The sequence below is a fragment of the Canis lupus genome, chromosome 7 (genome assembly GCF_048164855.1).
Source record: "Canis lupus baileyi chromosome 7, mCanLup2.hap1, whole genome shotgun sequence".
In the NCBI taxonomy this organism is placed as follows: Eukaryota; Metazoa; Chordata; class Mammalia; order Carnivora; family Canidae; genus Canis; species Canis lupus.
This window is the reverse complement of record NC_132844.1, coordinates 62,657,853-62,672,238: the sequence shown is the minus strand read 5'-3', so window position 1 is coordinate 62,672,238 and position 14,386 is coordinate 62,657,853. Positions and strand designations below refer to the sequence as shown.

General features: G+C 42.7%; 1 protein-coding gene across 10 annotated transcripts in view; it reads left to right on the top strand.

The window, feature by feature from the left end:
- LOC140637055 (adenylate cyclase type 10-like) overlaps positions 1 to 8,757 on the top strand; it is a 48,275-nt gene extending 39,518 nt beyond the window's left edge. For 5 of the 10 annotated variants that reach the window (XM_072833103.1, XM_072833102.1, XM_072833099.1 and 2 more), the window contains 11 exons: positions 343 to 562; positions 923 to 1,048; positions 2,325 to 2,497; positions 3,228 to 3,387; positions 5,347 to 5,551; positions 5,641 to 5,737; positions 6,213 to 6,331; positions 6,591 to 6,708; positions 7,102 to 7,300; positions 7,822 to 8,035; positions 8,522 to 8,757. In XM_072833103.1, the coding sequence (XP_072689204.1) occupies positions 343 to 562; positions 923 to 1,048; positions 2,325 to 2,497; positions 3,228 to 3,387; positions 5,347 to 5,551; positions 5,641 to 5,737; positions 6,213 to 6,331; positions 6,591 to 6,708; positions 7,102 to 7,300; positions 7,822 to 8,035; positions 8,522 to 8,589 (1,699 nt within the window). In that variant the 3' untranslated portion in view covers positions 8,590 to 8,757. Of the gene's footprint in view, positions 1 to 342; positions 563 to 922; positions 1,049 to 2,324; positions 2,498 to 3,227; positions 3,388 to 4,987; positions 5,109 to 5,346; positions 5,552 to 5,640; positions 5,787 to 6,212; positions 6,332 to 6,590; positions 6,709 to 7,101; positions 7,301 to 7,821; positions 8,036 to 8,521 lie in introns of those variants that run through there. The other 5 variants (XM_072833101.1, XM_072833100.1, XM_072833106.1 and 2 more) reach the window with 5 other exon arrangements.
- Positions 8,758 to 14,386: the final 5,629 nt, after the last annotated feature.

Sequence of the window (14,386 nt, the reverse complement as noted above, 5' to 3'; positions counted from 1 at the left end):
TCAAATATGCTCATAGAGAAATTATTACTATTGCCTTGTATCATTTTCATGTTTATATTTTACACACTGTTAGTTTACTCCTCAGGTATAGTTGTTTCCCCATTTAGTCTGTGAGGTACTTAGATTGGCTATAGGTTTTTAAAAAATCCCTAATAGGGCTTTGACATTATAGATCAGGTCCCTGACTTTCAAAAACTTACGGAGTGATGGAGGAGAAGGCTAAACATAGAATTAATGAGCTATAAAGGAAGGCCTCCTGGAACAAGTGGCTTGGAGCCTGGTAATATGCCGAGAACAGTGGCTGCTTTGTGACCACTCTCTGTTCACCTTCTTCCCATAAAGAACAGAGGAAGAGTTCCTGGATCAAGTGAACAGGAAGCTGTCTCAGGCCAGCCCCGAGAAAGACATGTTGACCACCAAGCCCTGTCACTGTGAGGATATCCTGAAGTTAGTGCTCTCACCACTCATCCACCACTGCCTGGTCATTGGAGAAACCACATGTGCATTTTATTACCTGCTGGAGGCTGCTGCTGCCTCCTTGGACCTATCAGATAATTACATGGTGAGCAAGCTCTGTTCCCTGCCCCTGAGCTGAGTCCTTTCACTTGGAGAAGTTGGTGGGGATTTCTTATGGTCAAGTCAGCTTGGGTGAAAAATGGAGCAAAGAGGAGAGAGAAAGGAGCTGGAAGGTGTTTAGGAGAAAACATGAAGTGGGAATGTCCAGTCCAAGAGCACCAAGCGCTGCTGGCCCTGCCCCTGACTTAGGTGTGCCATCCAGCTCCCCATTTCTAACTGTGAAACCACCCTGATTCCAATCCAAGTTTTGACTTCATCATAACCTTATTCCAGGCTTCGTCCTCATCGCACTACTAGGGTCATCTGAATCTTAATCTTGTTTCTCCATCCCTTGTCTTGTTTGGAGGCCTTCCTTTATTTGAAGAAGGCAAGCAGTCTTCTGGGGCAGCCCTCAGCATTCTCATTTTTGAAAAATCACAAGGTGAAGATCTGTCAGTTTGAGGAGGCCACTTTCTGCTGTCTTCGGTCAGAGGTAAAGTCAGGGCAGGACCCTGAAGTTTGAGTTGTTTCTCCTTGAGGGTTACCCCATTATTCCCTTTAAAAATCTTTGTGACTTTTGCATGCAACTATAAATGTGATAATGTGAGAGAAGGTTTTACAAATTCCAATCATAGCAATACACAATATGTAGAAAGTGAAAAGAGCTCCATGCTGCCCCCAGCATAGTTAATAATGTGCATATTCCACCAGAAATATACACATAGGCATATCATTATTATTTTCTATTGTTTTTAAAAATCATATTCTACATTCTCTTTCTTCTGCAGCTGACTTTTATTCTTGACAGTATAGACTGAACATTTTTGTATATTAGTGTGCATCCAGTTACAGCTGCCAAGCACTCCCTTGTATGCTTATATCAAAGATTAATCAGTCCGTTCTTCACGTGCATTTAGGTTGTCTCTAATTTGAGATTATTACAAGGATTACTACAGTGATTATTCTTGTATATATCTCTTTCTTCCTTGTAAAAATGTTTCTGTAACAGAAATTTCCAGGGGGAGAAATGCTAAGGTGGAAGATAGGAATGATTTTACATTTAATAAATATATTGCCAAATTGTCCATCAAGATTACACATCTTCCTTGACTTGTGATGGGGTTACATCTCAATAAACCCATAATAAGTTGAAAATATCATGTAGCCAAATCTAATATATCTATCACAAGTTGAAAATGCATTTAATACACCTAACCTACCAAACATCTTAGTTCAGCCTGGCTAATCTTAAACATAGTGAGAACACTTATATTAGCCTACAGTTGGGCAAAATTATCTAACACAAAGCCTGTTTTAGAATAAAGTGTTGAGTATCTCATGGAACTTATTGTGTACAATACTGAAAGTGAAAAATAGAATGGTTATATGGGGACAGAATGATTGTTGTATCAGTCGTTTACCCGTATGATCCAATGGGTGACAGGGAGTGTACCCACTGCTGCCACCCAGCATCGTGATAGAGTATCATACCATACATATAATGCTACCCCAGGAAAAGATCAAAATTCAAAGTCAGCCTTCTGACAAATGTGGGAGATGAGAAAAGAGGGTGTTTTATCCACAGCCATATTTTCTCACTCCTTTACCCACACACGGTTCTACTGGTGCTGGTTAGTGTGGCACAGCCCTATGGTGCCCTTACTCTGACGCCTCAGTGGCCTGAGTTCTAGCCCTAAATGAAAGAGCCAGTGTATTATGTCCAGAGCTTACAGAGTTTACATTGTTGTTTCTCATTTTCTCATCTCCAGGTCTGTTTCAACATGGGACAGATCACCTTGGCCAAAAAATTGGCCAGGCAAGCCCTTCGACTGCTGAAAAGGAATTTCCCTTGGACCTGGTTTGGTGTCCTTTTCCAAACATTCCTAGAAAAATATTGGCGTTCCTGTTCCCTAAGCCAACCTCCAAACAACCCCAGTGAGAAGTGAGGAGCCTGGCCAAGTCATCCGGTCCCTTTAGGACCACAGAGAACTAAACTGGGACCAGGCGTGGAGTATTGCCTCTATTGACCTAAGACTCCTCCTCTTCCAAGCATATGGCAGTTCCGGTTCCTCTACCTTACTCTCTGAACCAATAAAATATAGCAGAATGAGGACTTCTTTTGGTTTTGAAGCCTGGTGTTACCCTATGTTTTTCAAATAAAAATACATATTACCCTGTCTTTTTCAAATCAAGATACATATATGTATGTGTGTATATACATATATATACATATATATAGCAATTTAATATTATTTCTGATATATATACAAAACACTAAATTGCTGCCCAGTTATTAAACTGTAATAACTTATAGGAAATATATTCAAAATAGCAATTCAAAGAATGAACCCTTTAAAAACACTTCTTTGAATTTTTCCAATCAAGAAGGATGATTTGATTTGAGGAACCTGGCTGGCTTAGTAAGAGCACAGGACTCTTAATCTCAGGGACATGAGTTCAAGTCCTATGCTAGATGTGGGGCCTACTTTGAAAAAAAAAAAAAGGATGATTTAAAAAGGTTTATGGGGCTAGAAGCAATGGGATCCCAGGAACATGTCTGAGTTTGAAAGCCTGTAGAAGGCCCCTTGATGAATAGATTTGGATTTTTGTGGGGAGGGATAGTTGGGCACTGGTGCAGACTAAGGGCATACTAAGCGCTCTGTGCTTCACAGCAGCAAGAAGAAGCTGGCAGTCCTGCAGCAGCAGGTACACTGCCTCTCCCTGCTCTGGCAGCTCTATAACCTGGAGACCACAGCCAGCAGCCACAGGTTTGCCTGCCTCGCCACTCTTATGCAGAAGAATTCTGCTGAGGAGTTTGCAAATGAAGCCCAGGTAGGCAAATCCTTGCTTCACCTCTGGACCTCACTCAGAAACCTGAGACGCAGGGAGAGAGATTCCTGAGTTTAGCTTGGCTCTACAATAACCCAGACTTAATGAGACATACTGATCATATGTTTGAGCAGCATTTCTCATATTGCAGCTTTTAGATGGGTTTCCAGGTGTGGCTGTCTATGAGTTCCCTGAACTGAATGTCAGCTTTGGTTGTATATTCAAAAACACTTGGGGAGTGGAGGGAGGTAGGGAACTGGTCATAGCTTTCATTGGATTCTTAAAGAAGTCCATGACCTAAAAAAAGGATTCAAATTGCTGACTTAGGAAAAAAGAAGGAATGGAAATGTCTTCTTAATTTTAGTGTCCATCTATCTATCTCTCTTTTTTATCCATCTGTTCAATAAATATTTGATGAACACCCATTATGTACCGGGCACTGATCCTGGCTCCAGGGAAACAGACAAGAAGAGATCAGTGAAATATATGGAATGTTAGGTGATAATAAATGCAGTGGAGAAATATTAAGTGGAGTCAGGGGCCCGTGGGGTTCTGGGAGCTGGGCGTGGGGTACAGTTTTAAACAAGGTGGTAGGAAAATCCTCAACGAGCCAGTGACATTTGGGCAAATATCTGAAGGAGGTGAGGAAGAAAGCCACATGGCTATCAGGGAGAATAGTAGACAGGCAGAAGGCAGTGTGATGCACAAGGTATGCTGCCCATGTTTGAGGAACAGTGAGGAAGCCACTGTGACTAGAAGGGAGAAGACAGAACCAGGAGGTGACCAGAGAGAGCCAGGGGAAGGTGGATGGCAGATGGTGCAGGCCTGTAGGCCACTATAGGAGTTTGGACTTTACAGAAGATGGGAAGCAAGTGGTAGGTTCTGAAAAGAGGAGTGACAGAGTCTACTTTTATTTCAATAGGATCATTCTTTCTGCTGTATTGAGAATCAGTTGACGGAGGGAAGAGAGGAAGCAGGGAGGTAAATTAGGAGGCTATCGCAGCAATACAGGCAAGAGATAGTTGGCTTGGATTGTTGTGGTGGCAGAGAAAGCAGGAGGAGTGGTCTTCTGTTAGGAGAGAACCAATAAGATTCACTAAGTTGATGAGTTCTGGGATGGGAAAGAAAGAAGAGTCAAGGATAATCCCACGATTTGCAACCTGGACTTCTGGAGAGATAGAGACGCTCTTAGTTAGGATGGGGCAGTCTGAACAAGAAACATATTTGGGGGGAGATTGGAGCCAGGTTTTAGACATGTTTGAGATGCTTATTAGACATCTAGATGGAGAAGTTAAGTAAGCAGTTGAATATGCAAATGTGGGGTCCATGAGAGAGGTCAGGGAACTGGAAATAGAATTGTAAGGGTTATCCGTGTGTAAAAAGTATTTAAAGCCATGAAACTAAGTGAGATCTCCCAAGGGAATGAGCCAAGGTCCAAACTTAACAGCTCCAAGATTAAGAGGTCAGGGTCATAAAGAGAAATTGGCAAAAGAAACTGAGCAGTTGCCAAGAGAATATGATGTCCTCAAAATGTAGTGAAGACAGTGTTTGAAGAAGAGAGTCATTGATGTCAAATGTGCACATACTTATAACCGACATGTAGGCAGCAGTTCTGAAGAGTTCCAAGGAACGAGAATCAGAGGCCTTCGTTAGAGAAAACATAGAAGTGCAGTTTGGCCAGTGTTTTGAAGAGAAGGTCCAAGACTGGAGAAAAAGGGGGGCAGGTAAAAAAAGCATTTGTTTAAAGATCAGGCAGTGGGAAAGATCAGATCAGAAGTGTGAGGGCGAGAAGGAGTGTGTTTTCACAGCGGGAGTTGGGGAGAGTGATAGGGACTCCAGCAGGCCCCGATTACGTGGGCAGCAAGGCCCCATTGTGGGCTCTTCATGCAGGAAAGGGACATGATGGAAGTGTAGCAGGAATGTACAGTAGGAACATTTTGCCCCATGTTTGTTGTCCTACAGGTTGTCTCTACCTATGTGGCCCTATCCCAGTTCTCCCAGAATACGGGTGACAGGGACAAGTGGCTGCACTGTGAGCAGATGGCCATTCAGAAAAGCAGCCTATGCTGGTTCTCCAGGGAGGGATTGCTGGCCACAGCCCAGCTCATGCAGGCCTTGGCCTACACCAAGCTCTGCCTCGGCCATCTGGACTTCTCCATCAAGCTGGGTAATGGGGCTTGGCGCTGGTGGGCCTAAGGCTCTTAGAGAGGCCAAGTTCACCACTAGGCCTCACACAGTGCTCTTTCACCTCCTTAGGTTTTCAAGCTCATGAGATATGCAGACACCTCAAGAAACCAGCTCTGGAGAATCTGGTTCTCTCAGTTCTCTTCAGATCTGCATTTCTGAAGAAGAAGTATTAAGAGCATTTACTGCTATTTGTATTTGTTGCCTAAGAGGGGAGGGTATGATCTTCAAAAGAAGTTTGAAATGGAGGGGGAGACACGGTTCCATTTCTTACAGCCAGTGCTGTCTCTTCTCTAGTCACTCCAGGAAGCCGTCTTAAGTGTGGGGCTTGGGAGTGGAAATGCATATTCATCCTCCTTCCCACCCCCACTTTGACCCCCTTCCCTTCCTCCTTCATTTCTTCACAAAGAGGTAGGGATTGCAACAGCTCAAGGAAGAACCTAGAAACTGACTCAGAGGCATTTGCCCACTTCCTTTGCTGAGAATCAGGTCTGATCTCAAGCACACATAATTTCTGTATTAAATAGAACTAAGGCGAGGAGATCTGGGGGATGTTAGACTACTTTGGAGATGTAAGATCCCCTCCTCTCCTCTACCATCCTCCTCACTCCCTAGTGGGTCCCAGTGGCTCTGTCTCTTGGCAGATTTGATCTGTGTGTCCATGTGCTGGAGCGTCAATGGGTGCTCATTTCCCACGGTCATGATGTCCTTGGCCTGGCCTGCTTCTATTCTGCTTGCTTAGATCTGCTGCTCTACGGAGAAGGTAAATCTTGTGCAGGGCTCTGCTATATTCCCGAAGGATTCAGACCTCAGCGCCCTGTGTTTGGAACACAGGTAGTCATGAGCCTCTCCCTTGGGCATGGCCCCTGCTCCTAGTCCCTGGTTCCTTAAAATCCAGGAACCACATTGTGATTCAGGGTGTCTGTGTTTCAGGTGTTGTCTGCTCCCCTATACCACATACCTTCTATACCAGTTCCTATGCTGACAACTGACCTCAGCCTGGTTACCTTGTCTGTCCACAGGATTGCTGTGTCGGCCCTTTGGCGAGTGTCTGCATTTCATTCAACACTGTGAGCACAGCTGCATTCTAAACTCTCAGAGTAATGTCATGCTGGGGGTCCACTCATCTCTGGCCATGTGGTAATGTGGGGTACCAGAGTCTCACTCAGTGGGAAAGGGTAGAAACTTAAGGACATCATGGGGTCATTTAAGCTACTGCCTTTTACCCCTCCAGGCAGGGGGGTATTCTGCATCAGTCCCTATTCCTAAAGACCTTTACCTCCTACCCCCTCCCATCTTATTAAAAGGGTTCTTCTTGTCCCTGGGCAGGTTTGGGTCTATAGCTTTAGGGTTAAGTTTAAGGTTACATTTAAGTGCTGGATGTCCCACAGTCTCCATTTAAGTCCCCTTCATGTGAGTTAGTAGCCTTGGCCACTGGCCCACATCACAGTTCTGACTGTCCAGGAGATCTTACAGCCTTAAAGAAGTGATGGCTCAGGGGATGGAGCTGAGAGCTGTGATTCTTCCCTCTAGGTTTGCCCAGGACTCCCAGTGGAATCTCTTTGAGCACCACTTCTCCAAGGCTCGCCAGTTGGTGAAAAGAACCAATGCCTCACTATTTGGTTCACATGGTTTTGTCCGATTCCTGGAGTGCCATGTGCTAATGTTACAAAAAATGCCAGACAGTGTCTTCATGCACACTCTGCCAGAGACTTGCAGCCAAACCCTCAAGGTACCTGTTTCTCTACTGTCCTTCACCTGTCACCTAAGTTCTAGTTTGGTCCTGTGGTACCCTTTTTGTTACCTGCATCTCTCCCTTATTCTTCTCCTTGCTGCTTCTGTCTCTCTTTCCTTGTCAAACACTTTTTTCTTCCACCTAGAAAATCTTTCCATGTACCTCATGTACCCTCCCAGATAATCTTGCATGTAGGCCAGGACTGGATTCCCTGACTTTCTGCCTTTGCACAGCTACTACCCACTACCACTAAAATGTTAACATTTAGTACTTCTCAGTGGACCCACTCTGGCTCAGTTTGACACATCTTCCTACAGCCCTTCTTTCTGCATCTAAGGCATTCTGGTTAAACCCTAGCTCAAAACCAACTCTCTGGGACTGCTCTGCCATGAGTGCCTCCTCTCTGACCCCCAAAGCCTGGGCACATAACTGACTGGGCACTGTCCTAGGTCCTGGTGGAGCAGAGCGGAGGAAGGACAAATCCATCCTTGACCTCATGGAGTTTCTTCTCCTTCCAGTACTGTAAGGAGTTCTTCTCTCGGTGTGTGACCTGCCCAGTCTATCACCAGTGGGTCTCTGAGCTTAAAGCCTCTGTAATGAGATATGGAAAGAGAGAATCCATGTCCTCGACTAACATCATCAGACCTTTTGACACCTGCTTGGCCAGGATTTGGATAGAGGGAGAATACCTGGAGGAAAACCACTCCTTTGGAGGACATTTAGGAATACAGAGTAAGCATTCATTCCTTGAACCCTAGCCTGAGAGACGTCACAGACAGGTCTGGACCCTTACAGGCAGCTAAAGGCTGCTCCAAAGAAAGAAGGGATGCAAAGCTATGAGGAGTTAGTCCTTGTCCACAGGTAATTATCATCCTCTCACTGGTACCAGGCCCACCCCAGACAGACAGGGCCCTTTTCTCAGCCCTTTGTTCCAGCATCTGTAACCCATAAGCAGAGAAAATTCCTCCTTGATCCCAGCTTAAATAACTAAATTGTTTCTATGGAGGAGCTGGATGGTCACTAAGGGAGAAAGAAGGCTTAAGAATCCACAGTGTAATGTCTATGAAGGTAAATGGTAAGATGTGGGCAAGAAAAAGAGGAAAGTTTATAGTTCTTCCCTTGGGGCCCAGCAAATCTCCTTTTCTAGGCCATGAGTTAGATTTGTAATTGCTGAGACATTCTTTGGGATTTGGGATATTTTTTATGTTCCTCTTTCAGGATTTGACAGAATGGCTGATGTCAAGGAGAATAAGAATGAAGAAGAAATTCAAGAATGTACATGTTAAAAAAAAAAGCCATCTAAAGGGACCATGGTTTTCTTGTTGTATATAACACAAAGAAATGACCCAAGTTCTCCTTTTGAAGATACTGTATAGTGGACATATTCAACATATTACCCTTTTACAGTAACTACTATCTATAGCTTTGTCAAAATAAAAGCCTATGTTTCTGAAGCATGAAACTTAGACCTTTCTTAACTCTTAACAGTCATTGGAACAAGTGAGGAAGAAATCAGAAGCAGCATAGAATGGAGGCCTGGGAGGCTTTGAGATGGACAGATTGCTTCTTCTATAAGGCAAGATCCATTAGCAAATGGAAAACACAGCCCTAATGCAGAGGGTGTGGTTACTTATGGAAAGCTGGCAAAACAAGTGCTTTGATGTCACCCTCTTGGCACAGATAGGGTGATAGGCTCCTAAGAAGTTGAGGAATCTTCTAAGAGGTTCAGAGGGCTGTGGGAATCCACGTCTCTTTTGGGGATTCCTACATGAAACTCAAATTGCCAACGTGTACATGAGTCTAGCTCTCTTCTTTCTTTATTCTCCCTTTCTAGAGCTGCTGCCTTTAACCTTTATCTGTTTGATGGCCTTTCTTAGACTGAGCCTGATCTTCCTACTGATTTTTTTACACTTTATAACTCAATCATCTAGTGCTTGAAATACATTCTTTAAATCCTTTTATCTACTCTGTGAAGCAAGTACTTTTTAAAAAAGATTTTATTTTATTTATTCATGAGAGACAATGAGAGACAATGAGAGAGATTGAGAGAGAGAGAGAGAGAGAGAAGCAGGGAGCCCGACGTGGGACTCCATCCCTGGTCTCCAGGATCACACCCTGGGCCAAAGGTGGCGCTAAACCACTAAGCCACCTGGGCTGCCTGCAAGTACTTAATTTTATCTTCATATTACAGATGAAGAAACTGAAGCTTAGGAAAGTCTTACCCCAGGAGACACACAGTCACAAAATGATGGAGCTGGGATTTGAACTCAAATTTGATTCCAGAGTTCTGCACTAGGCTATAGAGACTTTCGTGGGACCTAGCCTATGGTAAGCTATCCTGTACCCAGTCTTCAATATTCTGTTCAAATGACCATGATCAGAACTTTAAGGACAAGCAGGGAGGTGTTTGGGAAAAGGAGCCCTGTATTGGCCACTTAAATCCTGCTGTCTGGTCTGTACTTTCCCTGTTCCCCCTCTCCCCTATTTCCCCTTTTTTTCCCACCTCTTATTTTTTTTTTTTAATTCATGATAGTCACACACACACAGAGAGAGAGAGAGAGAGAGAGAGATGCAGAGACACAGGCAGAGGGAGAAGCAGGCTCCATGCACCGGGAGCCTGATGTGGGATTCGATCCCGGGTCTCCAGGATCGCGCCCCGGGCCAAAGGCAGGCGCCAAACCGCTGCGCCACCCAGGGATCCCCTTTCCCACCTCTTATTACCCTCCTTCCTCTCCCTCTACTCCCTCTCTACTCCCCCTTCCATTCCTCTGTCTCTTATCTCCTTCTTCCTTAGTCCTTTTAACCTCTTTTCCTCCTCCACTTCTTTAAATTTCTGAGAGGCACCAGGGACTCTGGAGCCAGACAACCTGGGTTCAAATTCTAATTCTGCTATTTATTTGCTGTGTTAGCATAAATTTATCTTCTTTATGCTTCAGTTTCCCTTTCTGTAAATGAGGATAAAAACAGAATAAAGAACATTATTGTGATGATAAACATAAAACACTTAGAACAGTATTTGACACAAAGTAAGCACTCAATGAGTATTAGCTATTATTATCAATTTAATTTTTATATTTAAATACAGATTATACAGTAATGTGGCAGTTTTCAGAAGGAACAAAGTGTCTAACAGTGAAAGTCTTTCCCATTCCTGCCCTCCAGCCACTAGTCCCTCCTCCCCAGAGCTGATCTGTGTTACCACTTCTTTGTGTATCCTTGCAAAATTATTTGTGCACCTACAAGCAATAGCATATTTACTGCACCCTTCTTTCCCACAAATAGTACTAACTAGTCAATTGTGTTGCTCTTTCCTTTTTCTCTTTTCTTTTCTTTTCTTTTCTTTTCTTTTCTTTTCTTTTCTTTCCTTTCCTTTCCTTTCCTTTCCTTTCCTTTTCTTTCTCTCTCTCTCTCTCTCTTTCTTTCTCTCTTTCTATTTTTTTGCAATTTTTTCCCTTTTGGCAATTTTTATAATTGAAATAGAACCCATCCTTTCAGAAGGGGAAGTGGGTGGGAAGATAGGGTGACTAGGTGATAGGCATTAAAGAGGGCACACGATGAGATGAGCACTGTGTGTTATATTTCATGTTCACAAATTGAATTTAAATAAAATTTTTTAAAAATTGAAAAGAATCCACCCTTTAAAAAGACAGTTCAGTGGCTTTTAAATTTTTTATTTCTTTTTTTATAGTGTTCAATAATCTATCAGTTGTGTATAATACCCAGTGGCTTTTAGCATATCACAAAATTATGCAACCATCGCCACTATCTAATTTCAACATTTTTATCACTCCAAAGAACTGGGAACTCTCTGCCCATTAGCAGTCCCTACACAATCCCTCTTCTCCCAGCCCCTAGTAACCATCTGTCTCTATGTACTTACCTTTTCTGGACATTTCATATAAATAGAATCATTATATATGCCCTTTGTGTCTGGCTTCTTCCACTTAGCATAATCTTTCCAAGGTTCATCCATGTTGTTGTAGCATTCCTTTTTATGATTGGATAGCATTATATTGTATAGATCACACTTCATTTATCCATTCACACCAGCTTATGGACACATGGGTTGTTTCCACTTTTTGACTGTTATGAATAATACTAGTATAAACATCTGTGTGTAAGCTTTTGTATGAACATATATTTTCAAATCTCTTGAGTATATACCGATGAATGGAATTATTGGGTTATACAGAAACTCTGTGTCTAACTTTGTAAGGAGCTGTCAAACTGTTTCCCAAAGTTGCTATTGTATTTTATAGTCCCATCAGCAATGTGTGAGGATTCCAGTTTTCCACAGACTCACCTGGTTAACATGTGTTACTGCTTCTCTTTTTTTAAGATTTTATTTATATATTTTGAGAGAGAGAGAGAGCATGAGCAGAGGGGAGGGTCAAAGGCAGAGGGAGAGAGAGAAAATCTCAAGCAGACTCCATACTGGTCATGGAGCCCAGTGTGGGGCTCAATCTCATGACCCTGAGATCATGACCGGAGCTGAAACCAAGATTCAAACGCTCAGCTGACTGAGCCACACAGGTGCCCCTACTTCTCTTTTTGATATAGGCATTCTCGTGGATATAAAGTGGCATCTTATTGTGACGTTGATTTGCATTTCCTTTATGCCTAATGATATCAAACATTTTTATGAGCTTATTGGCCATTTGTCAATCTTCTTGGGAAATGTCTTTTGGAATCCTCCGCTCATTTTTTATTAGGTTACATGTCTTTTTATTGTTGAGATTAAAGAGTTTTTTTTTTTTTTTTTATTGGTGTTCAATTTACTAACATACAGAATAATACCCAGTGCCCGTCACCCATTCACTCCCACCCCCCGCCCTCCTCCCCTTCTACCACCCCTAGTTCGTTTCCCAGAGTTAGCAGTCTTTACGTTCTGTCTCCCTTTCTGATATTTCCCACACATTTCTTCTCCCTTCCCTTATATTCCCTTTCACTATTATTTATATTCCCCAAATGAATGAGAACATATAATGTTTGTCCTTCTCCGACTGACTTACTTCACTCAGCATAATACCCTCCAGTTCCATCCACGTTGAAGCAAATGGTGGGTATTTGTCATTTCTAATAGCTGAGTAATATTCCATTGTATACATAAACCACATCTTCTTTATCCATTCATCTTTCGTTGGACACCGAGGCTCCTTCCACAGTTTGGCTATAGTGGCCATTGCTGCTAGAAACATCGGGGTGCAGGTGTCCCGGCGTTTCATTGCATTTGTATCTTTGGGGTAAATCCCCAACAGTGCAATTGCTGGGTCGTAGGGCAGGTATATTTTTAACTGTTTGAGGAACCTCCACACAATTTTCCAGAGTGGCTGCACCAGTTCACATTCCCACCAACAGTGTAAGAGGGTTCCCTTTTCTCCGCATCCTCTCCAACATTTGTTGTTTCCTGCCTTGTTAATGTTCCCCATTCTCACTGGTGTGAGGTGGTATCTCATTGTAGTTTTGATTTGTATTTCCCTGATGGCAAGTGATGCAGAGCATTTTCTCATGTGCATGTTGGCCATGTCTATGTCTTCCTCTGTGAGATTTCTGTTCATGTCTTTTGCCCATTTCATGATTGGATTGTTTGTTTCTTTGGTGTTGAGTTTAATAAGTTCTTTATAGATCTTGGAAACTAGCCCTTTATCTGATATGTCATTTGCAAATATCTTCTCCCATTCTGTAGGTTGTCTTTGAGTTTTGTTGACTGTATCCTTTGCTGTGCAAAAGCTTCTTATCTTGATGAAGTCCCAATAGTTCATTTTTGCTTTTGTTTCTTTTGCCTTCGTGGATGTATCTTGCAAGAAGTTACTATGGCCGAGTTCAAAAAGGGTGTTGCCTGTGTTCTTCTCTAGGATTTTGATGGAATCTTGTCTCACATTTAGATCTTTCATCCATTTTGAGTTTATCTTTGTGTATGGTGCAAGAGAGTGGTCTAGTTTCATTCTTCTGCATGTGGATGTCCAATTTTCCCAGCACCATTTATTGAAGAGACTGTCTTTCTTCCAATGGATAGTCTTTCCTCCTTTATCGAATATTAGTTGCCCATAAAGTTCAGGGTCCACTTCTGGATTCTCTATTCTGTTCCACTGATCTATGTGTCTGTTTTTGTGCCAGTACCACACTGTCTTGATGACCACAGCTTTGTAGTACAACCTGAAATCTGGCATTGTGATGCCCCCAGATATGGTTTTCTTTTTTAAAATTCCCCTGGCTATTCGGGGTCTTTTCTGATTCCACACAAATCTTAAAATAATTTGTTCTAACTCTCTGAAGAAAGTCCATGGTATTTTGATAGGGATTGCATTAAACGTGTATATTGCCCTGGGTAACATTGACATTTTCACAATGTTAATTCTGCCAATCCATGAGCATGGAATATTTTTCCATCTCTTTGTGTCTTCCTCAATTTCTTTCAGAAGTGTTCTATAGTTTTGAGGGTATAGATCCTTTACATCTTTGGTGAGGTTTATTCCTAGGTATCTTATGCTTTTGGGTGCAATTGTAAATGGGATTGACTCCTTAATTTCTCTTTCTTCAGTCTCATTGTTAGTGTATAGAAATGCCACTGACTTCTGGGCATTGATTTTGTATCCTGCCACGCTACCGAATTGCTGTATAAGTTCTAGCAATCTTGGGGTGGAGACTTTTGGGTTTTCTATGTAGAGTATCATGTCATCGGCGAAGAGAGAGAGTTTGACTTCTTCTTTGCCAATTTGAATGCCTTTAATGTCTTTTTGTTGTCTGATTGCTGAGGCTAGGACTTCCAGTACTATGTTGAATAGCAGTGGTGAGAGTGGACATCCCTGTCTTGTTCCTGATCTTAGGGGAAAGGCTCCCAGTGCTTCCCCATTGAGAATGATATTTGCTGTGGGCTTTTCATAGATGGCTTTTAAGATGTCGAGGAATGTTCCCTCTATCCCTACACTCTGAAGAGTTTTGATCAGGAATGGATGCTGTATTTTGTCAAATGCTTTCTCTGCATCCAATGAGAGGATCATATGGTTCTTGGTTTTTCTCTTGCTGATATGATGAATCACATTGATTGTTTTACGGGTGTTGAACCAGCCTTGTGTCCCAGGG